Source organism: Chelonoidis abingdonii, chromosome 9 (assembly GCF_003597395.2).
Source record: "Chelonoidis abingdonii isolate Lonesome George chromosome 9, CheloAbing_2.0, whole genome shotgun sequence".
Taxonomy (NCBI): Eukaryota; Metazoa; Chordata; order Testudines; family Testudinidae; genus Chelonoidis; species Chelonoidis abingdonii.
The window spans coordinates 965,128-992,422 of record NC_133777.1 but is presented as its reverse complement, the minus strand read 5'-3'; the positions used below and the strand labels follow the sequence as shown (position 1 = coordinate 992,422).

At 50.5% G+C, this 27,295-nt stretch overlaps 1 protein-coding gene across 1 annotated transcript; it reads right to left on the bottom strand.

Moving 5' to 3' along the window:
• Nucleotides 1-330: 330 nt before the first annotated feature.
• SCNN1G (sodium channel epithelial 1 subunit gamma) lies at nt 331-14,228 on the bottom strand. Its single transcript, XM_032766205.2, has 12 exons — nt 13,912-14,228; nt 12,488-12,785; nt 11,524-11,717; nt 10,306-10,409; nt 9,657-9,820; nt 6,436-6,534; nt 5,325-5,442; nt 4,138-4,216; nt 3,990-4,047; nt 3,289-3,350; nt 3,019-3,094; nt 331-2,520 (listed from the first exon to the last, which is right to left on the bottom strand). The coding sequence occupies exons 1-12, from the start codon at nt 14,226-14,228 to the stop codon at nt 2,143-2,145; spliced, it is 1,947 nt and encodes a 648-aa protein (XP_032622096.2). The 3' UTR covers nt 331-2,142.
• Nucleotides 14,229-27,295: the final 13,067 nt, after the last annotated feature.

Genomic DNA, 27,295 nt, shown 5'->3' with positions numbered 1-27,295 from the left:
TAGTTAAAGCACTGCAGGAAATGTGCAGTACGCACCAGTGGGGACCACATGGACCAATTAATGTGCATCACAATGCACTTTAGAAATTACAGCCGCATGATGCACTTTACATTAGCCACCGTGTAGACAAGCCCGAAGAGTCACTCCCAGTTGCTGAGCAGTTCTGAGTTGATCCCTTGTTACAGATGTAAAGGGCTGGTATAGAGCAGGCCAGGGAGAGCGAGGCATAGCTCCCTGGTTCTCAGCAGTGACTTCGGACAGCCAAGCAGAACAACACACACATCCATTAACTAAAAAAACAGTTTATTAAAAAATATATCTTTCCCTGTTCTTCGTTTCCCAGCCTCTCTGCTGGTAAATAATTCAGTTAAAAAAAAGTCTTGTATTGCACACTTGGAAACATCTTTGTTCTCACTGTTAAAATGCCTGATTCATTTGACAACACAGTACTCTGAAAGCCCAGGAGGTGATGCTGGCCCAGCACACATCCCTCCTAACACTCCCACAGCCCACCCTACTCAGCTCCCAGGAGGCCATGGCAGGAACCGACTAGGAAGAGGGCGATTGAGTCATGGCTGGGCGAGCACACTTCCATACAGAATGCACTTGCCAGGAGTGTGCTCACCTGCAATAAACTGGGCACACCAGAGAAGACAATGAGCTGCAGCCTTCACTCTGGGGTCGCAATGGGAGTTTTGCTGTTGACTTCAAGGGGGGCAGAATTGGGCCGTGAATGTTCTTGTTTTCATGTTCTCGAGGCAGGGAAACGCCAGTGATTCGGGCTAACCCATTCTGCGAGAACGGGCATGAGCAGCGACCTTTTTAGAACCAATGTTTGAAACTCAGCAACTGTTTTCATCTCAATTCAGTGGGTCAGAGCTGCAGGTACAGTGCCCCCTGGCCAGGACGGAACTAGTGGTAGGACCCAAGGAGCCTGTGCACAGAGGCTTGGCATCAGAGAGGGCAGTTCCATAGGAAACTCGCTGCATGCTAATGGACAAGGGGCGTTTGAGGGCAACACGCCTGGAGATGGGGGCAGTATATCTTCTGCTCACTATTCCCCATTGAGGCTGGGTCTGGGGACAAGAATTCCAGGGGGCTCTGCTGCCACTGTGCTAGGGAGTGGGATTCCTCTTCCTTCCTGGCTCTTGAGATGCTCCCCAGAGCACTGGCCAGTTCTTTGGGCTGTGTGCGGGCTAAGGGTGTGTGCCAGCCAATGGGGCTGGCATTTGAATGGTACTTCTCAGCAGAAGGGCCCGGCCCATGAGTCAAATGACTGTAGCATGAAGAGGATTCAGTTGCCCTTTGAGTGCCGGAACCTGAGCATGCTAAGGGCAGCTGCACTGTAAGTAGGATACTTTGGGGCTAGTGTAAGAGAGGGTCTGACTGCTGCTTAAGGAGCGCACTGATTGCTGTCTCTGGTCATTATCCTGCTCAAAATTAGACTTCGGGCATTTTAAAGGAAGGGCTGGAGCTGAGTCTAGCTCCCTTTTACTCAGGCTGCATAGTGCCTTACTCCAGGAGGAGTTCGACTGGCTTTCAAAGTTCTCCCCCAGGCTAAGGAATTTCTCTCTTGGGGTGCGGCTGGCAGAATCCTGCCCGCTCCGTGTTTAGCCGAACTGGTTAGAATCTGACCCTACAGTGGCATTTTCCTTTCCTTTCCCCACCATCCAGTACCTGGATGGTTTTAATGCTTTCCAGAGCTCCCTCTCTGCCTGCCCCTAGCCAAGTAGCACAAGCCGTCCCAAAGGCCTGGGTTGTTCCCACATATCAGACCTGGAGCAGCTGTGGGGTTATGCTGGATATGCCCGCTTCTCCCGAGGCGTGATTCCTACCCAGATGAAATGGGGAGGGTGGTGGCTTGTCTCTGTTTGGCAAGGCCCATCACGGCTCAGTTCCACATCCTGCACAAACAAGCATCAGCAACCTTTCACTGGAAAACACCAGGGACTGGGACCTGGCATTACCAACCACTGCTGTGTGCTGGTGGGCTGAGTCTTCCTGCCTGCGCTCCTCCCAGGGCTCTGAACCCTGCCCAAGAGTCCCTCAGTGCTCACCCCCAGACACACACCTCTCGCTCCTGGACACCCGGATTACACGTTCATTGCCTACTTTGGCCTCTGGAGGAGGAGATAAATACTGTCAATGGCTCCTGCCCTCCAGCATGTCGGGCAGCGGGTCTGTGAATGCAGCGTCTAGCTGCAAAGTGCTGTAGTTGGGCGGCGGAGTCCTGGACATGTGATTTTCCTGGGGCAGTGGTAAGTGAAGGGCAGTGTTAAAGGTGGGCAGGTCCTCGTCGATGCACATGGGGTTGTCGTGGCCCTCTTTGGCTGGAGCGTTAACCTGAAGGGGTGCTGCCTTTTGGCCATTCCACCATTTCTTCGCCTTTTGCCAGTAGCGCCGCATGATGATGAAGAATGAATCAATGAAGAAAACTTCGATGATCTCAATGACACAAACCACAGAGCAGCTCATCCAAAGGCCCAGCTGGCCCCCGAAGTTGGAAAGAAGAATGACAATCTGGAGGAGAAGAGAGTGCAAGGTTACGCTGGACCCAGCCAGGCCTCCCTGGGGGTCGGGACAGCAGCAGCGAGAGAGGAGACAAGCAATCGGCGTCTGTCACAAGGTGCCCAGCGGCAGGGTAACTAGACACCGTTAAAGGGACACACTACAGAGGAGTCTGGGTGCTAAAGTGAAGGCAAACTGTAATGGGCACGTCTTTAAAGTTTCCTGCCGGCTCCTCTCTCACTTATGCTTTAGAAATATCAGCTAACACAGAAACAGAAAAGTCGCTGACACTTGTCTCAGGGCCGTTCCTAGAGGAGAGGTGCCTATGTGACAGAGGACAAGGACTGATTGGGCCAAGGAACCTGAGCTCCCCGCATGCCCCTGGAGAGGGTAGCGACAGGACAGAACTGGGGCACATTGCAGGGCACTGTTTGGGGAAGCTTGTCCTGCTGCTACCTGCACTGGACCCATTCTGGGTCTAAACAGACATTTGCAGACGTCAGAGCTTACGTTGTTGGCGGGATTCTCGGAAATGAATCTCTCGTTCAGGTCTTTGTAGAACACCACGAGGTTTGCGAGGTCTGTTCTGGGAAGGGAGAGAGAGAACAGGCCCTGGCTTTAGTCAGACACTAGTGTGAGGCTCACTGAAAAGTCATTTAAAGAACCAGTTGGATGGGCAGGGCCAGGCCCCTTGAAGGGAGCATTCTTTTCTATTGCCATTGTTAGGGTTGCAGCGATTGTATCGGGACACAGGCTGGAAATACACAGAGGGAAACTTACTTGTTCAGCATTTTGTTGATTTTCTGCCCTTTGTCCCAGGAGAGGACTCGAAGCATCCAGTCCTTGGAAAACAAGAAAACAAAGCAACTGCCATGAGCGCAAGCCCAGGGAGCCCAGGACGCGACAGCTCATTTGGCCCAGGTTTCATTCTAGAATGCCATGATTGTGTGGTAGGGGATCTCACGCTACCGCCAGGGGGCGGAACTCGCAGGCCCAGAGAGACTGACTCCCAGGGGACAAGTTTCCAGGTTAGCTGGTGAGCTCCTTGGCCAGGCCGTGTCCTTGTATCTGGGTATGGGAGCCTCACGCAATGCAAGTGTTCAGATCCCCTGGTCAGGAGCACCAGGCCGATGCTCACAAATACAGGAGGGGTCCCTCACTTCCAAAGCTGCACCTCTGGATTTACCTGGTTCCTGTTGGAGCTGGGAAGCTTCCCCTCCCCATTTTGTTTGCTTGTAACCTTATCTCCCCATCGCTGAGAAATCTGGGCTCACCTCTCCCTTTGTGGGGAGGGCAGCCCTCACTGAGACTGCAGGGAACCCTTGGAGGATGTGACATAGCAGCAGGAGCAGGAAAGCCCCAGCCTGACAATGATCCTGTGGTCCGAGGCACAAGGGAGCCAAGCCAGCCGGACGCAGCGCCTGCTACCCTCATTGTGTGTCTAGGTTGGCTGAGCGAGCAGAGCAGAACTGGGAGCTCACCTCAGAAACTGAAGACGGCCACTGGGCTAAGCTGGTGGTCAGCGTCCATTCCTTAAAGCTGTGGAAAAAGAGGCCTGGTGTTAGCTGCAGGTCTAAATTCCTGCATGAGGAATGTTTCATTTCTTGCCTATCTGGCAGCAGGACTTACCTGCAGGCTTCTTTGCAAATCTGCTGACAACCCAGCTGCTCCTTCACAAACTTCTCATGCAGCTTGTAGTAGCAGTACACTGCAGAAAGAGAGCACAGGGTAACTGGCTGGAGAGACGGAGTCTGGGCTTGGGAGACCTGTGTTCAATTTCTGGCTCTGGAACAGACTCCCTTTGTGCCTTGGGCAAGTCCCCTCTCTTCTGAGGTCTCATTTCCCCTGGATAAATACTTCCCCTGGAAAGACGCGCTCCTCAGGGCAGGGACAGGCTCTTGCTAAGCGTCTGCACAGACTGTAGCACAGTGTTTCTCAAATGCAGCCACCAGAGGCTTTTCTTGTGGCCACAGCCTTCTTCACTGTGATTTGGGGGGGAGAGGAAAGCAGCGGCCCCTCCTCCTCCCTGTTGCTCCTGGATGCACTGCCTTGGGGCTGGTTGCTGGGGTACCAGCAAAGGTTTGGGCCCCTGGAGACACCTGGGCAACGCTAGAGGAGTAGGCAGCTGGTGAGTTCCCCACCTTCCCAGGGGCGGTGGGGATCAGGCCTTGGGCTCCAGCCCTGGGGTTTTGTGCTCCAATCCCAGGCCCCATCCTCCAGCCACAAAGCTTCATGCTCCGGGCCCCCGCTACCTCCCCTGGCCAACCACCCTCAGTGCCCCCTTACTAGCTAGCAGTGAATAAGTTACGATGATTTGGATGTGTCTATGTGCATATTTGTTTGTTTTTCCTAACGCTAATTAAGTATTTTAGGAAAAAGTGTGAGAGTGGCCACCAGCAAGAGTTGGTGGCCACACTCTGACTGGCCACCAAAACATGTGTCCTGAGAACCCCTAGCACAACAGAGCCCTGGACTCAGGTGGGGCCTCCAAATGCTACCAGAGCACAATCCAGTAGCGTTCCAAAGCATGTTGCTGGGATTTCAGAGACGTGGGAGCTCTTGCCAGCAGAGAGCTAATCTCTAGGCTGAGCAATAAAAGCTGGCAAGGGTGCCCGCGTTCCTCCAAGGCAGATTCACCTTTCCTCCAGCCCGGCTGGGCTTGTGTGGGTGGAGATTTCAGTGGAGAATAGTGCATGTGGTAATGATCTAATGCCAGGGGCTGAGCTGGGCGTGTCTGTCAGGAGCACATTTGGTGGTTGTAACTAGGCGGTAAAGAAGGCTGTGTGGGGACTTTACTCGTGCTGTGAAGAACTTACTCCAGTTGGGGTATTTCTTGTAGTTGCAGTACTCTGCACCAGGAGGTAAGGGCTGGGCGTACTGGGCACAGCCACAGGTATCCACCATGGCCCTCTGGAAACAGGAATGCAGGCAAATCTGCAGGGAAATAAACCAAGAGTTGGGTTTCTATGAGCCAACAAATGTGCAAGGATGCCTGGGCTGCTTCTAGATTCTGCTACTTACTGCTCTATTCCAGAATGGGTTGTCAGCAGGATCTAACATTTCCAGCTGGAATTTGCAGTAGGTGGGGCCCCATCTTCAGTCCCTACCAACTGCAGTGCAGGGCTCTGTGCTTTAATGAACTAATCCTACTGGAGGTCTGTGTCACCTCAGCTGGCATCACATCACAGGGGGCTGCATTTTTATATTTGATAAAAGAAGAATCAAGCCCAGGTGCCGGATTTGCAAAAAGTAGCAATTAATATAAGCGCAATAGGAATTATCATGGAGGAAACCAGGATGCCTGACGCTTTCAAGGCGGAGCCTATTACAGGAGTCATGCAAAACTAATGGAAACTTTCTTTGTAAACGTTCTGCTGGTTGGACACAGGTTAGATCGTATCAGTTATTCATGGAGTCTTATCTGACAGGGGTCACAATTTCGGGCTTCAAGGGTTACACTAAGCAGCAACATTTGTTTGGCAAATATTTTCCAGTCCAGCAGTGCCAGAGAATTTCATAATGAGCCAATGTTCCTGCTATATGACAAAATCCCCAAGGCAACTTCAAGATTCAATCCCTTTGGAACAAACCCTAATTTTAGAGCACTACAGTATTCTACAGCTGTGCTCCAAAGCATTTCAACTGGAGCAGAACTTCTGCAGGGTTGGGGGCTAGCACTGCAGAATACGGCGCTGTTTGTATATGGGGATTGCCCAAACAACTGAAAAACCTAAGGAAGAATCTTGATGGGGCTAGAAAGGGTATCTCTGTCACCAACAGAAGTTGGTCCAAGAGCAGATTTAAAAATGTTATTAAGATACTGTTTAAGGGAACGGTACATAGTTTATTCACGGAAGTTTCTGATTATCAGGGAATTATTACATCCCCCACCTTGTCTCTGACAAAGCAAATGTAACAGAGCTTTACCTGGAGCGAGTAGCTCTTGTTGTAGAGGTTTGCTACTGGAATGTCCGTGCCAGTCTCTGTGCAGTCGCTGTACGGTTTGCTTAGCTTGTGAGACTGAGTCTGAAAACCAGAAACCGAATGTTCATTTGAGAGACCCCAGCAGAGCTGAAGGAAAGACACCATTCAGTGCTGCTTATTGGACACCCTGGGATCAGAGTCCTAAACAATAACAATGATGATGCAGGACTGAAGCTACTTCTGGGCTGTGCCCCCACCGTATAGCTTATGTGAATTAGCCTGTAGGACATAGGCTGCTTTTGTGGAGGAGATTATGTGGCTAGAATTGTTCTTAGATTCTTTCTTAATTACATTTGACACCTCCATGAGATGCCTCCTGCCTCAAAGCCATAATCTTTTCTGGGCGTTCACCTTTCCCCATTCTGTCTCCTGTGCCTGGAATAAGGGGCCTCCTGATTGAGGGCTCAATACTGACAGGTGTTGAGTATCTTCAACCTCTCCTGAAGCCAATGGGAGTTAAGAGCACACAGCGACTCGGAGATTCAGGCCACTAGTGCACTTGGCTATCTCGCTTACCTCCTTCCAACTTCCCTGCTTCTGCCTAGCCTCTCCCACTCGCCCACCCATCGATAGTCCTAAAAGAATGCCTGGAGACATGCACCAGATCTCAGGAATACTCATTCAAGCGTCTGTACATCCATTCTCTCTGCCCATACCATGTCTGACTTGGCCACAGATCCTGCAGTCAGCTCCAGGAGCACAGACCCAGCAAAGGGGCTTCATGTGGGTACAGGGTTCTGTGCTAGTAGATCTGACTGTAGGACCAGGGCCCCTGAGGGTAAATTCCTTGGGGCATGATCTGTCTGTAAAGCACTATGCACAGCTATGGGGCTGTAGAAATTCCAGACCCCAGCAACCCTGGCTGCAGTCACTTGTGCAGTGCAGCTCCATTGCTTCAATCAAAGACTGAAATTACACCCAGAAGGGGCAAGGAAAGACACTGATTCAGTCTGGTGAGAGCAAGAAGAGACTGGTTGCTTTTGAAAATTCATGTGAAATGGCTTTTAAGTGTCGCTCTTTCATTCCTGGAAGAGATCTAATGCTAAGAATCCTGCCTCGCAGGATCTGCTACTGGGTCCCTTTGCTTGTCTTGTCCTTGGCTTCTGAGAACTGCTTTTGGTAGAATTTCTGCTGTGGAATGTGCTCCTTTTCTGTCATTCCTGCACTGAAATAACATTGCTCTGTGTGTGGATGAGGGGTGGGAAATGTTACCCATGTCTGGTTTAGGACATTGTGGGCAGTATATTTAGAGGGTGGAGGGTCTTGGTGCATCTACAGAAATGCATGTACATCCATTATGTATCCAGAAACCCACATTTGCAAAATACCAAGTGCCCGTGTACAAGCCCACCTGTGCACACACATGCAGCCGTGTAGTGGCATGAGCATTTCAGTGGATGTATGCACCTGGCTCTCCTTTGCATAACTGGATGCATGTGCAGGATTGATCAGGGTGCCCCGAGGAGACAGTGTTGTGGGGGTTGCATGTGAAGCAGCCAGTCTGTGACAACCACAGATCGCTCTCTGTAAAGGCTCCCAGAAAATATCAGGCTCGGATTCTTCCTCCTCTGATAGTTACTACTAATATGGCACCAAGATGTAGTTTTTATTCTGAGACGAAGAAACTGGAAGCGGGATTCTACCTTCTCTGATACATCCCAATGCAAGAAGCCTGTTTGTAAGCTCTTAAACCCAACTCCAAGGAAATGTATTCAATCTTACTTTTGTGTATTGCAAAAACTACCATATTTCAGGGTACTCGAAGTCTAACCACCTACACATTCAGAATATTTGCAATGGCTTCCTGCTAGCCAATGTTTTGATTATGAGAGGGCACTTCTTCCATGTCAGAGTTAGTGTGTCAATCTTTTCTGTTTGAGTGACTATCTTATTCACTGTGCACCAAGTCTTGTCCTGTGACCAGCTGATGCCAGAAATCTACTGCCCCAAGATATGGCTCTGGGACTTTAAGGTGGTGTATGAGATAGTTGAGGAATGCCAACGCAAACCATGTTTTTCAATATCTACAGTTGTTCCAGTAGAGTTTTGCTAATGTGATATGTGGAGCTGTCCTTATTTTATAGGCATAGGACAATGACATGGGGGATAGGCAGGACTGGGAGATATTTTAGGTCTCTATAGATCTAACCCTCTGCTGCTGCTTACTCATGCCTGCTTTTATAGAAACCTACAACCCTCTTTGAGAAAGTTCCATATTTTTAGACACTGTAAAGTCACTTGTCCCTAATGCTTATCCAGACACCTGGAAGATAGTCATCTCGATGCACATTTGAACCTATCAGACTTTATCCTACTGTCCTTTCTAATGCATGGACTATCAGCGCAGGGCACGCCCAGCTGCTCCAAATAAGCAGCTTTGCTGGGTGTTTGTGGTACAGTGAACAACAGAGAAAAGAAAAGCCCAAACGATCACTTAACTGGTCCTCGAGATTAATGGAGAAGTTTGTCTCTTCTGATGGCACAGCTTTAGCTTCTCTGCAACAGGCACAGGCCCCTTAGGACACTATCACCTACTCTACACTGAACTACTTTGGGAAACTCCCAGCACCTTATTTCAGCCTCCACCCTACCCCCAGTGATAGCAATGGTGGAAGATTCCCCTTGGCAGGGTCTCTTCACAGCCAGCCCAGCAGGGCAGGAAGCACGGAACCCAGCTAGCCAATCAGAATAGCTAGATGTCAGAGTTGTGCTTTAGCTGGTCTGCTCTGGCAGCCAAACCACATCAGAACCTGATCTGACCACAGCCACGTCTGTACTGTGCTACAGCACGTGAGTTAAACCAGGGGCTTGGTGTGGATAGCGCCTCAAACGTTGTAGGAAACATCAAAATCATCAAGAAATCCACAGGATAAAACCAAGGTCATCCATAGGTGTGGGATTCCCACAGGCCTGATTTCCAACAGCTCTCACCCCTGAGCAATGAAACATGGCTCCGAAGAGTGCTCTAGCACAGGTCAATTACAGTAGCTCTCTCTCTGGCCTCATGCTTTCGAGTGCGCTTTAGAGAGCCAGGCCTGGGGCATAACTGTATCCTCTCAGCTTTCCAGGATGCTGAGAGGCAGTAGCGGGATCTATTTAACACAGTTAATACAGTGTTTGTAAGCGCTACCGTGAGCCTGAGGAGAAAGATTTCTGCCACTCACAAAGTGCATCCCAATGGAGGTGGCCGTTGCAGTCTCAATCTCAGTCCCAATATCTTCAATAAAGGGATATTCATGCTGGTCATGGACAATGATTTTGGCCCCGGTCGAGGTCACCAGGAAGGGATTGTAATCGGCTTCCTCTATGTAAAGAACAACCTGCAATCCTGCAGAACAAAGAAATAGCATTGACGGGGTTAAAAAAGCTATAGCCCTATCTCAGGGAGAGTCGACCAGTCTATGGTCACTGTACAATCTTCTTCAGTTTTAACTGTCATCAGCTGTTTGGACTGAACATCTGGCTTCAAGTGGAATTGTCAGGATATCATGTGGGTGCATCAATGCCTGTCCAAGCACTGCTGCAGCTAATCTTTAGCATCCAGCACAACTAATAAAAAATAGTTGTGATAACTTAGAATGTAACTAAAAACCTATTAAAAACCAAGTTACATAACTGGGGAGGAATAATTTCAGGTGGAAAAACTCTAGTGATGCAACAACATTTGATTCATGTGATTTGGCAACAGATTGGGGAAATGTTCATTTGAACCAACACAATCAGATAACATGTCTAGTTGTCAGTCAACCCCCTTAGGATCCAGTTCCCTGAACAATCTGCTTTCCAGTGTCTCTATTAACTTGGTTCCCTTACCGTACTCGCTGCCTCCTGTAGAGGTGGTCAGGACTCTTCCGTTTTCTCCACTATTGAAGGTGTAGCAGTTGCCATACAGTGGATGATGGAAAGGGGTGAAGTTTCTAAAAGAGAGCAAACATTTTTTTCATCCTAGGCTCTGGTCTAACTGCCTGTGGCAATGTAAATTACTCACTGGATCTCCCATCAGCCTGACAAGAGAGATAGCAAGCGGGTTTAACGGGTGTTAAGGGTTCTAAATTAGAATGTTTGTTACTTAAGTGATGAGGCTCAATGTACATATTCATGCCATATCGCTACATAAAACAGCCAACAACCACGTTACAGTTCCAGGAAGAGAAGTGTGTGCACTATTAGGTGTCAAGTATCAGAGGGGTAGCCGTGTTAGTCTGGATCTGTAAAAGCAGCAGAGAATCCTGTGGCACCTTATAGACTAACAGACGTTTTGGAGCGTGAGCGTCTGACGAAGTGGGTATTCACCCACGAAAGCTCACGCTCCAAAACGTCTGTTAGTCTATAAGGTGCCACAGGATTCTCTGCTGCTTTTGCACTATTAGGGTATTCAGTCACTAACTTCAGAGTGGAGGTAGCCTTGTGGCACCTGAGAGATTAACACATTTATTTGGGCATAAGCTTTCGTGGGCTAAAACCCACTTCATCGGATGTATGGAGTGGAAAATACAGTAGGAAGATATATATACACAGACAACATGAAAAAATGGGTGTTGCCATACAACTATAACAAGAGTAATCAATTAAGGTAGGCTATTATCAGCAGAAGAAATTAATAGACTTGTCTCGCTAGTTGGTATGGCGACCCCCATCTTTTCATGTTTGGGAGGAGGGATAGTTCAGTGGTTTGAACATTGGCCTGCTAAACCCAGGGTTGTGACTTCAATCCTTGAGGGGGCCACTTAGGGATCTGGGGCAAAAATCTGTCTGGGGATTGGTCCTGCTTTAAGCAGGGGTTGGACTAGATGACCCCCTGAGGTCCCTTCCAACCTTGATATTCTATATCTTCCTACTGTATTTTTCACTCCATGCATCTGATTAAGTGGATTTTAGCTCACAAAAGCTTATGCCCAAATACATTTGTTAGTCTCCAAGGTGTCACAAGGACTCCTTGTTCTTTTTGCAGTCAATAAATGAAATCCTGGTCCAGAATTTCTCCCTAAGAGCACACTAAGTTAGGCTGGTGAGTAGTTTTTGTGCACTGACCTTGTGTCACAAGATATGCCATCGAAGAAACACGTCAGCAGAAGATCCTCAGCGGAGTAGCCCATATTCACTTTCGTCTCCAAGGGTATTTGTGCCATGATGTTCATATAATGCAGCTTGTACCATTCTTGAATGGCATTTACCCCAGAGCTGAATGTGTAAACCGCACAGTCACTGCTGTTGTTTGGGTCACACTAATAATAATAAAGGAGGAAAATGAATTTCAGGTGAGGAAGACGTGGTGTAATTTTCCATTGAAGGGTTTGCAATATGATTTCTACTGAAAAATGCTACTCAAGCAGGAAGTTTCTAGTTGCAGGAGAAAAAAAAAAAGGGAAGATAAATGAGGTATGATGGGACACATAAACCAAGGAAGAAAATGGTTCCTCTTCAAAAGGTCCTTGGTAGACCTCATGTTGAGAACTGTGTGCATTCTGAAGGCAGATCAGTCTGGAAAAGATACAGAGGAGACAAAGTGGCCTTCCCTGGGAGCATGGACATCAGGAATTGAATGTGTGTAACCTTAAAGAAGCATGGCTGGTGGAGGCTCATCATGAGGGATCTAAGAAATGACCTCTCCAGTGTCATGGTTGGCAATAAAGAGGAAGCATTTTAGGCTGGATTTCAAAAAGGACTTTTTCTTCCAGAGGGTTGTGGGCATGTGGAATAATCTGCGGGAAGCAGCGGATGGACATGTTTAAGGAACCGATGGATGAATGTTTACCTGCTGAAAATTGCACCCCATGTCAGGGGGCTGGATTTGGAAGATCTACAGTACATGGGTCTCTCCATCCTTGAAGGTTCTTTGTATCTCTTCCTCACTAAAGCCTCAATTAACTCTTGAAAGTTTATCATTTCCCTCCAGTGCTACACTTGTCATCTCCTCAAACAGCAGTGCCTGCCCTAGCACATCCACTCCCTCTGCCAACACCTCGCCCAGTCACCACTTGGGAATGGAACTCACCAACTGAAAGCCCACGACATCTTGTGGATCCCCAGTATTCACCATGCTGGAACCTTGGTGAAAGACACTGGTCTCAATTTTCCGCTTATTGCCACTTGGAATCTCAGTCACAGTCCTCTTAGAGAGGTCTTCGAACTTTAGCAGAGGGATTCTTTCAAGAAATTTGCTCTCTGTAGCGTTCCAGTCATCTGCATCCCGACGTACCTTGGATTTGCCCTCTGAAAAGCCGTATAAAGTCTCCAAAGCATTTTTTGTCTCTTTGTCCAGTTCAGACAAGTGTTCTTTCATTGCACTATACCTACATTGGAGAGAAGGTAATAGGAAATAACAGGCCATATTCTCCCCGTGTCACCCTGCTGGACTACTCCATGCAGTCCTATCCTGTCCTATGCATTGTACAATGAATAGCTTATTATAGGGAACAGCCAGCTCTTCCTCACTCTCCTCCTTAGACTGACTTAGTACTGATACTTCACTTCATATACTGTCTGGAACTTTTATTCACACAATTAATTTGAATTGGCTTGGGTAAAAGCTGGATCATAGAGATTGCCCATTGACTGAAGGACTATGAACAACAGGCCATTATAAACAGTAACAGACTGACCTGTGAAGAGGTCACTGTAAGGTCTGAGCTTCTTTAATATCTTAATTAATGAGCTGGAGAGGCTAGAGAAGGCAGTGACCTATGGTAATACATTGAAGAGGAATTGCCAAAACTAGAGAGAGCAGGAAGGTGGATGGGAAATGGAAAAGATTTATCCTGGGGACAATGCAATCTGAAGTGCAGATCCTCCGTGGGCAGGAGAGACCAGAGAGCAGGAATGGTAGAGGGACTGGGATGGGGAGAGGGACAGCAGATTATACAGTTTGGCAGGAAAAAGAACCCAATGCGATTTTGGACAGCATATGCCAAGGCGTCCCATCCAAGAGAGAGGAGATGGCAAACTCTCTGCCCCCCGTTGGAGAGTGTGTGCCTGGAATATTAGTTAGGCCTGAGCTCTCCATTACTGGAAGGACAGCGTTCAGAGAGAGCCCAAGGAATGATCAGGGGACCGGGGGGCTGACTTGTGCAGAAAGATAAAACGAGCTAAATGCATCGAGCTTGGCTCAGCACTGGTAAGTCAGATATGGCTACAGATGTCTGCCAAGTGTAACCAGCCAGGAAGTAGAGGTGCAGCATTTGAGAGTGCTGCGGGAAGGGGGAAGAGATAACAGTAAGGAGGTGGAATTAAAGAGCTGTGGTGTCAGAGCAGCAGGATAAGCTTCCTGAGGGGCTTAGTGCTGGAAAGAGTTTAGAGGAAAAATTATTTAACAAATGTCTGAGAAACACTTTCCTTGTGCCCTTTGAAAACACCCTGGCTGTAATGCTGTGACTGCCATTTATACAGCAATTAGCCACCCCCAGGCCCCTCATGGCTTACTTGTAAGGGTTGATGTTGCAGATGGTGACAGCGGGGAAAGGCAGCTTCTGGAATTGCACAGTGACTGAGACAGAGGCCGTGTAATAGGACATGACGAGCTCAGCACACTGCCACAGGATCAGCCCCACGGCGCTCAAGGTGAGCAGGATCCAGATGAACCTGCGCAAGCGTCCTCTTGATACCACAATACGCCGGCAGCCATGCGTATTGGTGTTCATGCAGTACCACAGCATCAGCTCACTGACTGTTGGAGCCTGAGGGCCAGTCACTGGCAAAGTCTTCTTGATCTTGGCTTTGATCGTCTTCCCAGGAGCCATGTTTAACTCTACACATGGAGGATGACAAAATATTGTAAAGAAACAAAGTGGGTGAGGTAATATCTTTTATTGTTCCAGCAATGAGTGTGAGAGAGAAACTTTTGTGATCAGCAGCTCCATGTCTAGTTGGCAGCTGATAACCAAGTGGAGTGCCCCAAGGGTCGACCCTTGGGCCGGTTTTGTTCAACATCTTTATTAATGATCTGGAGGATGGGATGGATTGCACCCTCAGCAAGTTCACAGAGCCAAAAGAAATCTGATGAGGTTCAACAAGGACAAGTGCAACGTCCTGCACTTAGGACTGAAGAATCCCATGCACTGCTACAGGCTGGGGACTGACTGGCTAAACTGCAGTTCTGCAGAAAAGGATCTGGGGGTTACAGAGGACGAGAAGCTGGATGAGAGTCAGCAATGTGCCCTTGTTGCCAAGAAGACTAACGACATATTGGGCTGTATTAGTAGGAACATTGCCAGCAGATCGAGCGAAGCGATTATTCCCCTCTATTCGGCAGTGGTGAGGCCTCATCTGGAGTATTGTGTCCAGTTTTGGGCCCCCCACTACAGAAAGGATGTAGACAAATTGAAGAAAGTCCAGCAGAGGGCAACAAAAATGATTTGGGGGCTCGGGCACATGACTTACAAGGAGAGGCTGAGGGAACTGAGCTTATTTAGTCTGCAGAAGAGAGAGTGAGGTGGGATTTGATAGCAGCCTTCAACTACCTGAAGGGGGTTCCAAAGAGGATGGAGCTCGGCATGTTCCAGTGGTACCAGATGACAGAACAAGGAGTAATGGTCTCAAGTTGCAGTGGGGAGGTCTAGGTTGGATATTAGGAAACATTATTTCACTAGGAGGTGGTGAAGCCACTGGAATGGGTTACATAGGGCAGTGGTGGAATCTCCTTCCGTAGAGGTTTTTAAGGCCCGGCTTGACAAAGCCCTGGCTGGGATGATTTAGTTGGGGATTGGTTAGATACCTCCTGAGGTCCCTTCCAACCCTAATTCTCTATGATTCTATGATTTTGCATTACAAAGCTCTTTTTCAGGTCTAGGAATAAGGTTTCCAACTCTGACTGAAGCTATCCTGTGAGATTCCCCTCCCCCTCAACATGATATAATGTCATTTTCTTAAAATATCCTATTAAAATCTTCCAGATTGCTTTCAGCAGTCACCAAGAGATCAACACCAATTCCAGGAGACTCCAGGCCAATCCTGGAGGGTTGGCAACCCAATCTGGGGAAGGTACTCAGTATTTTACAAGGGCACTTCCCTAGGCAGACAGCGGTCTCTGGAGGGCACTCACAAATCTAGCAGAGGCAAATGCAAGCTCATTTATCTCTGGTATTTCTTGCTTGCTCCCTTTGCTAATTCTCCAGGTGATCAGTGTTAAACTAGGGCCCCCAACTTTAGAGCTCATCTGCTTGCCCTGCAAATACTACACTACAGGCTCAATCCTGCAAATACTGTTGATCTCAGTGTTGGGGTTTACTGACATGAGTAAAATTACTCTTATGCAGAAGTGTTTGCAGGATTGGGCCCTAAGTGCACTTCCAGGGCAACAGACACCAAGCAGTTGCAAACAGCATAGTGACAGGGACATAGCAGTTTATGCTGCCAGGCTGGGAAGCACAGACCTCTGCTTGCAATAGAAACTGCTGTAGTTACAAAGATGGGAACCCAGAATTACTAGTACTAGCCAGGGAACGTGAGCATCTAGAAAGTGTCCTGGGGCACTGATCATTTTGCTAAATATTTCCCAGCTAGGAAGTGTCACTGTAAAATATATTTGTGCAAAAAATAGCAAAATACTTTCCTACAAATGACACATTCTACAATTTGTTCTTATTGCCGATTTGCCCAAGTCTCTTGAATTTAAATCTTACAAAGGAAAACCACAGGATTTAAAACCAGACCTAAATACACGCACACGTGCAAATCTCCAGTAAAGTACAAGATGTTAGAAAAATGAAGTTTACTCAAGAAATAGGAAACTATCATTTTGTACATATGGCCATGGGGGCCAATTGCAAAAGATTTAATCAAGTGAGCAACTTTACTGGAGCAGTCAGTCCTGTTTGAGTTAATGGGGCTACTCAGATGAGTAAAGTTACTCAGGTGCATGAGTTTTCCCAGGATCAGGGCCATGATTTGTAGCAAAGGAACGATCCCTTGGCATTTGAAAGCGAGAGCCAGGCGGGTGCCTTTCCCGTGTGGTTTAAGTTATTCATTATTATAAGTGTTTGCTGATTTTAAGGTGAAAGATTTACACTTATCTTCTACCCAGATATTTCTAGGAAGTGGAGCTGAAGCAGCTGTGGGAGGCACCAGCCTCACCCCTCTGCTAACTGGGGCTCTCCTTTATCACCCCCTGCCTGAGGCTCACCTGGCCTCCTTAGGCACAAACCCTTGTGCAGAACTGAAGTGGGCCAGACCTGCAGGATTATCCTGCACTCCTCCTGGCCGTGGGTTTTGCCTATGCAAGGAGGGAAGGATCAAGGCTCCTGCTGGGAACCAGCGGTAAATGGGCGCCGTCCCCCAATCGGTGCTGGGACCCTTCGCTCACGGACAGAATGACAGGCTGGAAAGCTCTGCCATGCCCCTGGGGTGCCGCCAGCTCTCCAGCCAGGCGCTGTCAGCCCCCCAGCTGCTCGGAGGCTGTGGTAGCTGCAGAGACAGACTCGGGTTTAAAACGCTCTGGTGTTTCCCGGTGACTCCAGAGCGGGGACGGGAGCTGGGGACACGGGACCCTGTGACCGGGGGGCGGCTCTGGCTGCCCGGACACGGGAGGGTGCATCGCAGCGCCTGGTGCAGGCTGCCCGGCTCATCCCAGCGCAGAGACGGGAGGGAGCCAGCGCCGGGCCAGGAGCCCGCAGGGGAGCCACAGGGCGGAGGAGATGCAGGTGGACCCTGAGCACCCAAGGACTGACAGGTGCGCACTCCCCGGGCCCCGCTCTGCTCCGGGACCCCCTGGGTCCCTCCCCCTCGGAGCCCCCCGGGTCCCGCTCTGCTCCGGGACCCCCCCCGACCCGCTCTCCTTCGGGAGCCCCCGGGTCCTTCCCCCTCGGAGCCCCCCGGGATCCCCTCCCCCCGGGTCCCGCTCTGCTCCGGGGCCCCCCGGGTCCCTCCCCCTCGGAGCCCCCGGGTCCCTCCTCCCGGACCCCGCTCTCCTTCGGGACCCCCCGGGTCCCTCCCCCTCGGAGCCCCCCGGGGATCCCCTCCCCCCGGACCCTGCTCCGCTCCGCAGCCCCCCGGGGCGCTCTCACCTCGCGTGTCTCGCGGCCGGGGGGACTCCATGCGGCCGGCGCGGCGGCGGGTGCTGCAGGCAGGGAGGCGGCAGGTGTCAGTGTGGGACGCGAGCGGCGCGCTCCGACCGACCCCTGCGGCCGCCCAGTCTCAGGTTGCTGCCCCGCCTCTGCCCGGCCCACAGCGGCCCCGCGGCGCCCCCTGCCGGCAGGCCTGAGCACAGGCCTTGGCGAGGGGTCGGGCCGGTCCCTGCGAGCCGGTGGGGCGGCAGCTGCAGGGAGAGGGGCGGCCGGGCTGCAGGCAGGGGCTTGGGGGGCTGCCCTCCCGTGGGACACAGGACCTGCAGGCTGCAGAGCAGTGCTGAGCACGGCCCGGGGTTCCCATGCCCAGGACAGCTGCCTGGGGACAGGGACCATCTGGCAGGCAGGTGAAAACCCTGGATGAGGGGATGGGGCAGGAGAAGGGGTTAAATCATGGGGAGCGTCCCCTCCTGTCCGTGGGTGGGGGGCAGCGCTCCCCACTGTGTCCTCTTGACTGGCACCCGCAGCTGAGAGTCTAGATGGAGGAGGTGCAGTAAGTAGGGAGTGTGCAGTGCATTGCAGGGGGTGGGCTGTGCAGTGATTTGAGGGGAGTGTGCAGTGGATTGGAGGAGGGGTGGGCTGTGCAGTGTGGTGAGGGGAGTGTGCAGTGGGTTGGAGGGGGTGGGGTGTGCCGTGTGTTGAGGGATGTGTGCAGTGGGTTGGAAGGGGTGGGGTGCACAGTTTGTTCAGGGGAGTGTGCAGTGGTTGGAGGGGGTGGGGTGCGCAGTTTGTTCAGGGGAGTGTGCAGTGGGTTGGAGGGGGTGGGGTGTGCCATGTGGTGAGAGATGTGTGCAGTGGGTTGGAGGAGGGTTGAACAGGCAGTAAGTTGGAGGTTGGCTCTCTGTGTGTAGAAATGTCTGGGCAGATGGAGAGCTGACACAGACTTTTCATATTTATACTGTTCCTTCAGAAGAAGATTCAGCAGTGTCTGTGTCTATGAAAAGTGCCTCTATTGGAGGTCTGTCTCTCCCCCATCCCTTTCCGGCGTCACTTGTCTTTTCAGGCTGTGAACTATTTGTGCAGGTGTCACTGTGCTGCTCCTCGTGCAGTGGGGCCCTGTCCTGACTGGTGACCATGGGCACTACTGTGATACAAGTAAATAACAAAAGCTGCTATTGTATTTTGAGGATGTTCTCTTATTCCCTGCTGCTTTTTGTTAACTCACCCGCCTGAGTCAGCAAAGGTGTCTGGGTGTCTCTGAAGGAGGTTTGGACAGGAACTGGGTTGTGTGTTTGGTTGTTGACAGAGCAACGTTGATTTAAAGTCAGACATGAAGAGACGGTTCCCTAGGTTAGTGGCTCTCCTCTGAGGGAATATGCGCTTGCGGTGGGCACATTGGCTTTTCTGAATATTGCTTTCAAAGGAACAAGGCACATTCTCAATGTTGACACAAACACAAGACACATAAAACCTGCCCCAAAGGAGGGCAAGTTACAATGATAACTGTCAGAGGATTCCCAGATGGAGTCTCCTGTCTCCTTAGTGTCAGCTCCAGGCCTATTGTGCCCTGGGCCCAAGAGCCTGCCTGCCCTCCTTGCTCTTCAGTCGCTCACTCCAAGGCCAGTCAGTACTTCGCTGGTGTTCTAGATCAGGGTTTCTCAACCTGTGGTCCATGGACCCCCTGGGGGTCCACAGACTGTGTCTAAGATTTCCAAAGGGTTCTGCACCTCCATCCAAAATATTTTAGGGGTCTGCAAATGAAAAAAGGTTGAAAACCACTGTTCTGGATGATCACTGGCTCTGGATGTCCCTTCTGCTGCCTGGTGGGGGGTGTATCACACACTTACAACATGTGGGAGACCCCAATGTGAGTGCAGCCTCCTCCCAAATCTTGGGAGATGGTGGAGGGAAATGCCTTCTGAGCACTATGAAATCTCTTGGAAGGCAGAGTGTGGATGTGGATGCGGGGATGAGGTATGTGAGGCTATTAGGGGATTTTGTACACATGTGGGGAGGGGGTTATTCCCCATGATTTTTTTTTATAGTATTGTTCCTCTGTTACCGCCCCATAGCTTTTCTTCCTACTGTATTAGCAAGGAGGAACAAATGCCTCCATTGGACAGCGATCCTGAGGATTAGACAAATGTTTTGGTTGGTCATCCATACACATTGTGGATTCACATAATTCTCAGTGAGGAAACGTGAAGGGAAGCAGTGAATTGTGCACTGGTCAGTTTCCCTCTGCAGCCAGCTCTGTGTGTAAAGCACTGCTGTACTGGAACGCCACCTCAACCACCAGTCTGTCTGCTGACGAGGTGCGAGGCTGGTGCCAGCCAGGAAACAGGGCACATGGCTAATCATCCTGGTTCTTTGTCAGACATAAGTGCTGCTATGAGAGAAACAAAGGGCCAGAGATAATGGCAGAGGGTTAGATCCATAAAAGAGCTTTGGTGCTAACTGAAATCCTCCAACCCCCACTCAAGTTGCTGCCTAACTCTGTAGGTGCTGTTTCTCTGGCAAAGTGGCCCATGGCTGCCTGGCGGGGAGGGGCAAGTGGGGCAACTTGCCCCAGGCCCCCACAAGAATATAGTATTCTATAGTATTAAAACTTTTTTCTATGGAAGGGCCCCCTGAAATTGCTTTGCCCCAGGCTTCCTGAATCCTCTGGGTGGCCCTGAAGTGGCCAAGGTGTCTGCCAGTCGGTATGCACAAACCACCTACGTCCTCGTACTGCACAGCTCATCACCCTCACCCAGGCCTGAGCCCCGGTCCAGCTTCAGCAGACTTCCCTAGCATGGTGGGCGGTAAGGTGACTCACCTGGGATTTAAGAAACCCAAATTCAAGTCCCAGCTGTAAATCAGGCAGAGCAGGGATTTGAAAAAAGCTTTCCCACATCCCAAGTGAGAGCCCTGACCATGCCCCCTAGGCTACTGTTGTAATGGGGTCTCCTGCTCTCTGTTCTTTATTGAGAAAGGGAGGCTGACCTGACTTGGGGGCCTAATTCCAGGAGAAGGTTCGTGGCTGTGAATCCCAAGCAGAGCTAGGCACCTTCCTAGGGCCCGGAGTTCAGTATCTAAGTACCTCAGAAGGGCGGGGCTTAGACTGAACATTGCAGCACCTACATCCCTTTGTGGTTTTAGCCCAGGGACACAAAGTATGTTATGGAGGGAATGGGCCTGGTGTGGAGGAAAACTCTGGCACTCCAGTCCCACTGCTTCCTGAAGTGGCATCAGCGTTGGTCTCACGCTCACTCCATGTGTGCTAGCACCTTGGGCCTTGGAAAGGTGGGCGTAGAGGACTTTGGGGAAAGAAAAGCCCCCATGATGAAATGGTTTTGGCTTCTTGTGATCCCAGCAGTGCCTGATCCCAAACTTGGAACAGTTCCCTTCCCCTATAGTCCCTGGCCACAGGGAGCTGGCTAATCTTTATACAGTTTTGGGTCATTTCCAGGGTGTGGAAGTGGCAGCCTTGCATCACTAAGCCCAAGAGCTGCAAACAACATAATGACTAGAATTTCAGAGTTTTCCATTGGTGCTGCCAATAGAGAGGGGAGAAAGAGGAGGGCTGTTCACAGGCCATGTCTGAAATCAGCTGTACCTGGAACTATTCCATTACATTCACAGAAGGTACATGACAGAATCCAGAAAGATGTCTGCAGATGAAGCGCTGACATGCTAAAGCAGTCATTGTAAAAATTACAATCCCTCTCTCACTAAGAGAAGCATTCCTGAGAGTCATGTATTTCAGGGTTCTGGACTGGCATCCATCACTACAGTATCTGAGCACCTCCTTGGTTAATAATTGACATGGTAAGGTCCCCAACTAACTTCATAGAGGCTTTGGCCTTTCCTCCCTCCCCTGGCTTTTTGCGGGGGGCTGGGAGAGGAACAATTGTGAATATAAAGAATACGTCACTTGTTGTCTGATCCCAGTGTGTGAACTAGTGTGTGTGATCCTGTTTCTCTTTTTGTGGTGAGTGATTGGAAGGCCCCTGCTGCTTTCTGTATCAAGTCAGTGATATGGATTTGGCCCCATTCACACCACCATGAGTCTCAGACTGTGGCCTATAACAGGTTATACAAGTCAGACCTCACCCAAGCTGAGAAAAGTCACTTCTGAACTCCCTGCTGCTGCCCATATGCCTGATGTCAGTGGGATGTAGGGGAAACCTATTAATAAAATCTAACATCCTATTCTAACCAACGTTAACCTACTAGGCACAAAGGCTACTTCCAGACTACCAGACCCTGCATCCACCCACAGAATAATTGAAATACTGTAACATGTCTGGAAATACAAAAATTCCCTCACTGTGTTTTTAACAAACATGCCGGTAAAAGGAGGGTTCTTGTACAGTGGAGATAAACCAGACACAGACATATTTTAACAAATGCCTGGACAGCTAAGTCTTCACAGCTGCCACAACAGTCCCTGCTTGGAACTTCAAACCAATCACTGGGACAGAACCCAGATCCTCCTGTTTCAAACCACAGGCTCCTACCACTGATTTAAGAAGAATCTCCACTAGCTAGTAGCAGTACAGAGGTTTGCTCTTTGACTCAGACTATCTCTTACTATATGTTTCTGTGGCTCCAAGTCCAGATTGGGGCCTCTGTATGATACTGTAATTATAACTGTAATTTAGTAGAAAAATTGAGCAGTTTTGATTCTAACCAGTAGAGGGCAGACACTAGCTGGCTCATTGCAATGTGTTGCTAATTTACCCCACTGCAGAAGGGTAAGCTGGAGCTCTGGAAAGAATAGGGTGACAGGACAGCAAGTGTGAAAAATCGGGACAGCATGTGGGGGGTAATAGGAGAAGAAAAAGGCCCGAAATCGGGACTGTCCCCATAAAATCAGGACATCTGGTCACCCTAGGAAAGAACCACCCTGAGCAGACAAACACCAGCTGTGATGTGCACACCCAGCCATTCAGAACTTCAGGGCACAGTAAAACATAACAAACAGTTGGCTTACGGGAAGCCACAGAAATAGATGTGGTAAAATACCTTCTACCACAAATGTCAACTAACCAAAGCTCTTTCAGGAATGAAAACGACAGTATGTGAGGATTTGTGTGCAAACCACAATATTGGAGCAGTGAGGCATGTCTGCAAACCATAAGCTTAGGGAAAGCCAAGCTGACTGGAAAGGCTGCTGGATATGGTTTGCAGCAGTAAATTACCAAATCGCACATCTGAGTGCAATATGATACCAGGTAATATAGGATGCTGACCACTACAGAACTGATTTATGCTGGGCTCCATTGCTGGGCCAGTGTGTGGAGACAGAACCTTGCAAAGAAAGGCCATTTTATTGTTTCTGATAAAACGTTGGCCTTGCCTCTGAGTGAGCAGGCACAGCTCCAGAGGAGGAGAAGCTCATGGTCATTTTATGCCACTTTTACAGCCGCCCAAATTCTTGGCCTAGCCTTCAGCCCTTGGACGGGGCCTGGTGCAAAGGGGCTTGGATCAGGGCCTCTGGTGTTCTCACAGTAGAAATAATAAATAACAATAATAATAGTAAAGGGGATGCACACAATATAAAATCTATGCACTGTAAGTAAAAAATATAACCTCAGGAGGGCAACAGTTATAGTTACCACAATAATTCCTCCCATTTTCATAACAAGGGTCCTGCTCGTCACAAATCCTGTTGTGCACCACTTTCTTTTCTATTATCAGAGGGGTAGCTGTGTTAGTCTGGATCTGTAAAAGCAGCAAAGAATCCCGTGGCACCTTATAGACTAACAGATGTTTTGGAACATGAGCTTTCGTGGGTGAATACCCACTTCGTCAGATGCAAGACTTTTTTTTCTATGAAAGTGTGGGAAATGTGCGTGAAGCCACCACCCAGGTCATGGTCTCAGCAGATGTCAGAAGCTGAGGAGCATTAGGCATAGTCATTATTTAGATGGGAATCTGCCAAGGAAGACCCGGGTGATGTGGAAAGTGTCTTGAGTGAGTCAGTTCATGGCACGCTTCACACAGAATGGGCCTTCACTTCAGAAGTTCCCGGTAGATTTGCAGGGAGTGATTCTGGCCCTGGCCTGCCTCTTGTACGCTGCTATAGTAACACACAGGGGTTGTAAAATGAGCCACAATGGTCCCAGGAGAATTCTCCCAGTGCAGGAGCATTGTAGGACTGATATAAATGGCTTTACACTGTCCCCTCCATGGAACTTGGCTTAGGGGACATTTTGGGAGTGGGGCTTGGAGCAGACTGAGGCCCTGCCACATCGGGTATTAGAGGTTGGGCTTGGAAAGGATTGGGGGTGAGGTTATGCTACGTGTTGCCAACTTTCTAGTTCCAGAAAACTGAATACCCTTGGCCTGCCCCTTCCCAGAGGCTCCACCCCTTCCTGAGCACTCCCCCCCTGCTCACTCTATCCCCCCTCCCTCTGTCGCTTGCTCTCCCACTCTGTTACGTGCTCATTTTCACTGCAAGGCTGAAACAGGCATAGTTCTTGTTTTGACAGATGTATTATGCTACGTTCAGGTTTTATTTGTTACAGGATGCTAGAGCTGGCAGCAAAATAGTCAAAAAGGGTAATTTAAAAAAAATAAGACATTTCGCAAGGGTTTTCATGATTCTTTCCCTCCCCCTTCCCCTTTTTCGTAACCAGCTCCATGTATTTTGTTCATTAAAGTTACTGTAATTTTGTGCATGGAATTAGGACCACCCATTATCACAGCTGCAAATGGTCCATTAAAGGCCCACGCCTGAAGCCCAAATACAAATCAGGCAGTTCGTGACAGAGGAGGGACAGGCAGGACAGCTGGTGACAGATCAGGACAAGTGGGGCAGATGGTGACAGAACACGGCAGTTGGTGACAGGCAGGGCAGATGGTTACAGACCAAGGACAGGCAGGGTAGATGGTTACAGGCAGGGCAGTTGGTGACAGGTGGGGCAGATGGTGACAGACCGTGGCAGTTGGTGACAGGCAGGGCAGATGGTGACAGACCAAGGACAGGCAAGGCAGTTGGAGGCAGAGGAGGGACAGGCAGGGCAATTGGTGACAGGCAGGGTAGTAGGTGACAGACCAAGGACAGGCAGGGCATTTGGTGACAGAACATGGAGTTGGTGACAGGTAGGGCAGACGGTGACAGACCAAGGACAGGCAGGGCAGTTGGTGACAGAACATGGCCGTTGGTGACAGGCAGGGCAGATGATGACAGACCAAGGACAGGCAGGGCAGTTGGTGACAGAACATGGCAGTTGGTGACAGGGGGGGCAGATGGTGACAGACCGTGACAGTTGGTGACAGGCGGGGCAGTTGGTGACAGGCAGGACAGATGGTGACAGACCAAGGACAGGCAGGGCAGTTGGTGACAGAACATGGCAGTGGTGACAGGCAGGGTAGATGGTGAGAGACCGAAGGACAGGCAGGGCAGTTGGTGACAGAACATGGCAGTTGGTGACAGACCAAGGACAGTGGGGCAGTTGGTGACAAACATAGGCAGTTGGTGACAGGCAGAGCAGATGGTGACAGACCAGGACAGGCAAGGCAGTGTGTACAGAGGAGGGACAGGCAGGGGTAGATGGTGACAGACCAAGGACAGGCAGGGCATTTGGTGACGCAGGCAGATGGTGACGAGACCAAGGACAGGCAAGCAGTTGTGACAAGAGGAGGACAGGCATGGCAGTTGGTGACAGCAGGGTAGATGGTGACAGACCAAGGACAGGGGGCAGTTGGGACAAGGAGAGATGGAAGACAAGACAGGAAGAGCAGTTGGTGACAGAGGAGGGACAGGCAAGGCAGATGGTGACAGACCAGGCAGGCGGCAGTTGGTGACAGAACATGGCAGTTGGTGACAGGACAGGGCAGATGGTGGACAGACCAGGACAGGCAGGGCAGTTGGTGACAGAGGAGGGACAGGCAGGGCAGGGTTACAGAACATGGCAGTTGGTGACAGGGAGGGTAGAATGGTGACAGACAAAGGACAGGCGGGGCAGTTTGGTGACAGAAATGCAGGTGGTGACAGACCAAAGACAGGCGGGGCAGTTGTGGTGACAGAGAAGGACAGGCGCAGGCCAGTTGGTGATAGAACTGGCAGTTGGTGACAGGCAGGACAGATGGTGAAGACAAGGACTGGCAAGGCAGTTGGTGACAGAGGAGGGACAGCAGGTCAGCTGGTGACAGCAGGGTAGATGGTGACTAGACCAAGGACAGTGGGGAGTTGGTGAACGAGAGGAGAGACAGGCAGGCAGCTTGGTGATAGAACAAGGCAGTTGGTGATAGGCAGGGCAGATGGTGACAGACAAGGACAGGCGGGGGAGTTGTGACAGAGGAGGACAGGAGCAGTTGGTGATGAGAACATGCAGTTGTATGAGGCAGGCAGATGGTGACAGACCACGGAAGGCGGGGGAGTTGGTGACGGAGGACAGGCAGGGCAGTTGGTGATAGAACATGGCAGTTGGTGATAGGCAGGTAGATGTGACAGAACAAGGACAGCAGGGCAGTTGGACAAGAGGAGGGACAGGCAGGCGAGATGGTGAAAGAACATGGCAGTTGGTGACAGGCAGGGCAGATGGTGACAGACCAAGACACGGCAGGCAGTTGGTGACGAACATGGCAGTTGGTGACAGACCAAACAACAGGCGGGGCATTTGGTGCAGAGGAGGACAGGACAGGGCAGTTGGTACAGAACTGGCAGTTGGTGATAGCAGGGTAGATGGTGACAGACCAAGGACAGGCAGGGCAGTTGGAGAGAACATGGCAGTTGGTGACAGACGAGTAGATGGTGACAGATCAAGGACAGGCAGGGCAGATGGTGACAGAGGAGGGACAGGCAGGGCAGATGTGACAGAACAAGGGCAGGATCGGTGACAGCGGGTAGATGGTGAAGACCAAGGCAGGCGGGGAGTTGGTGACAGAGGAGGACAGGGGCAGGGCAGTTGGATAGAAACAAGGCAGTTGGTGATAGGCAGGGTAGATGGTGACGAGCCAAGGACAGGCAGGGCAGAGGTGACAGAAATGGCAGTTGGTGATAGGCAGGTAGATGTGACAGACCAAGGACAGGCAGGCAGATGGTGACAGAACAGGCAGTTGGGTGAAGCAGGTGCATGGTGACAGACCAAAGGACAGGCAAGCAGTGGTGACAGCTAGAGGACAGGCAGGTCAAGTTGGGACAGGCGGGTAGAATGTGACAGACCAAGGACAAGGCGGGGGAGTTGTGACAGAGGAGACAGCAGGGCGCTGGTGAAGAACAAGGCAGTTGTGATAGGCAGGGCCGGATTGGCGTGACAGGATGAGGGTAGAATGGTGACGTGACCAAGGACAGGCGGGAGTTGGTGATAGGCAGGGTAGATGGTACAGACCAAGGACAGGCGGGCAGTTGGTGAGAGAACATGGCAGTGGTGACAGATAGAGTAGATGGTGACAGATCAAGGACCGGCAGGGCAGATGGTGAAAGAGGAGGGACAGCAGGGCAGTTGGTGACAGAACATGGCAGTTGGTGCAGGCAGGGCAGTTGGTGACAGAGGAGGGACAGCAGGGCAGATGGTGAACAGAACATGGCAGTTGGTGAAGGCAAGGGCAGATAGGTGGCAGAACCAAGGACAGGTCAGGCAGTTGGTGACAAAGAGGATGGGCAGGCAGGGCAGATGGAACATGGCAGTTGGTGATAGCAGGGCAGATGTGACAGACCAAGGACAGGCAGGGCAGTTGTGACAGAGGAGGACAGGAGGTCAGTTGGTGGAAGGCAGGGCAAGATGGTGACAGACCAAGGAAGGCGGGCAGTTGGTGACGAGGAGGGACAGGCGGGCAGTTGGTGACAGGCGGGGCAGTTGGTGACAGACACA

Coding starts and splice junctions, on each gene's coding strand:
- SCNN1G (XM_032766205.2), bottom strand. CDS start 14,228: ATGGCTCCTGGGAAGACGATCAAAGCCAAGATCAAGAAGACTTTGCCA. Junction 10,410..11,523: donor GGCATATCTTGTGACACAAG/GTCAGTGCACAA, acceptor GCTCTCTTTTAG/AAACTTCACCCCTTTCCATC. Junction 9,821..10,305: donor TACAGGAGGCAGCGAGTACG/GTAAGGGAACCA, acceptor TTTGTTCTGCAG/GATTGCAGGTTGTTCTTTAC.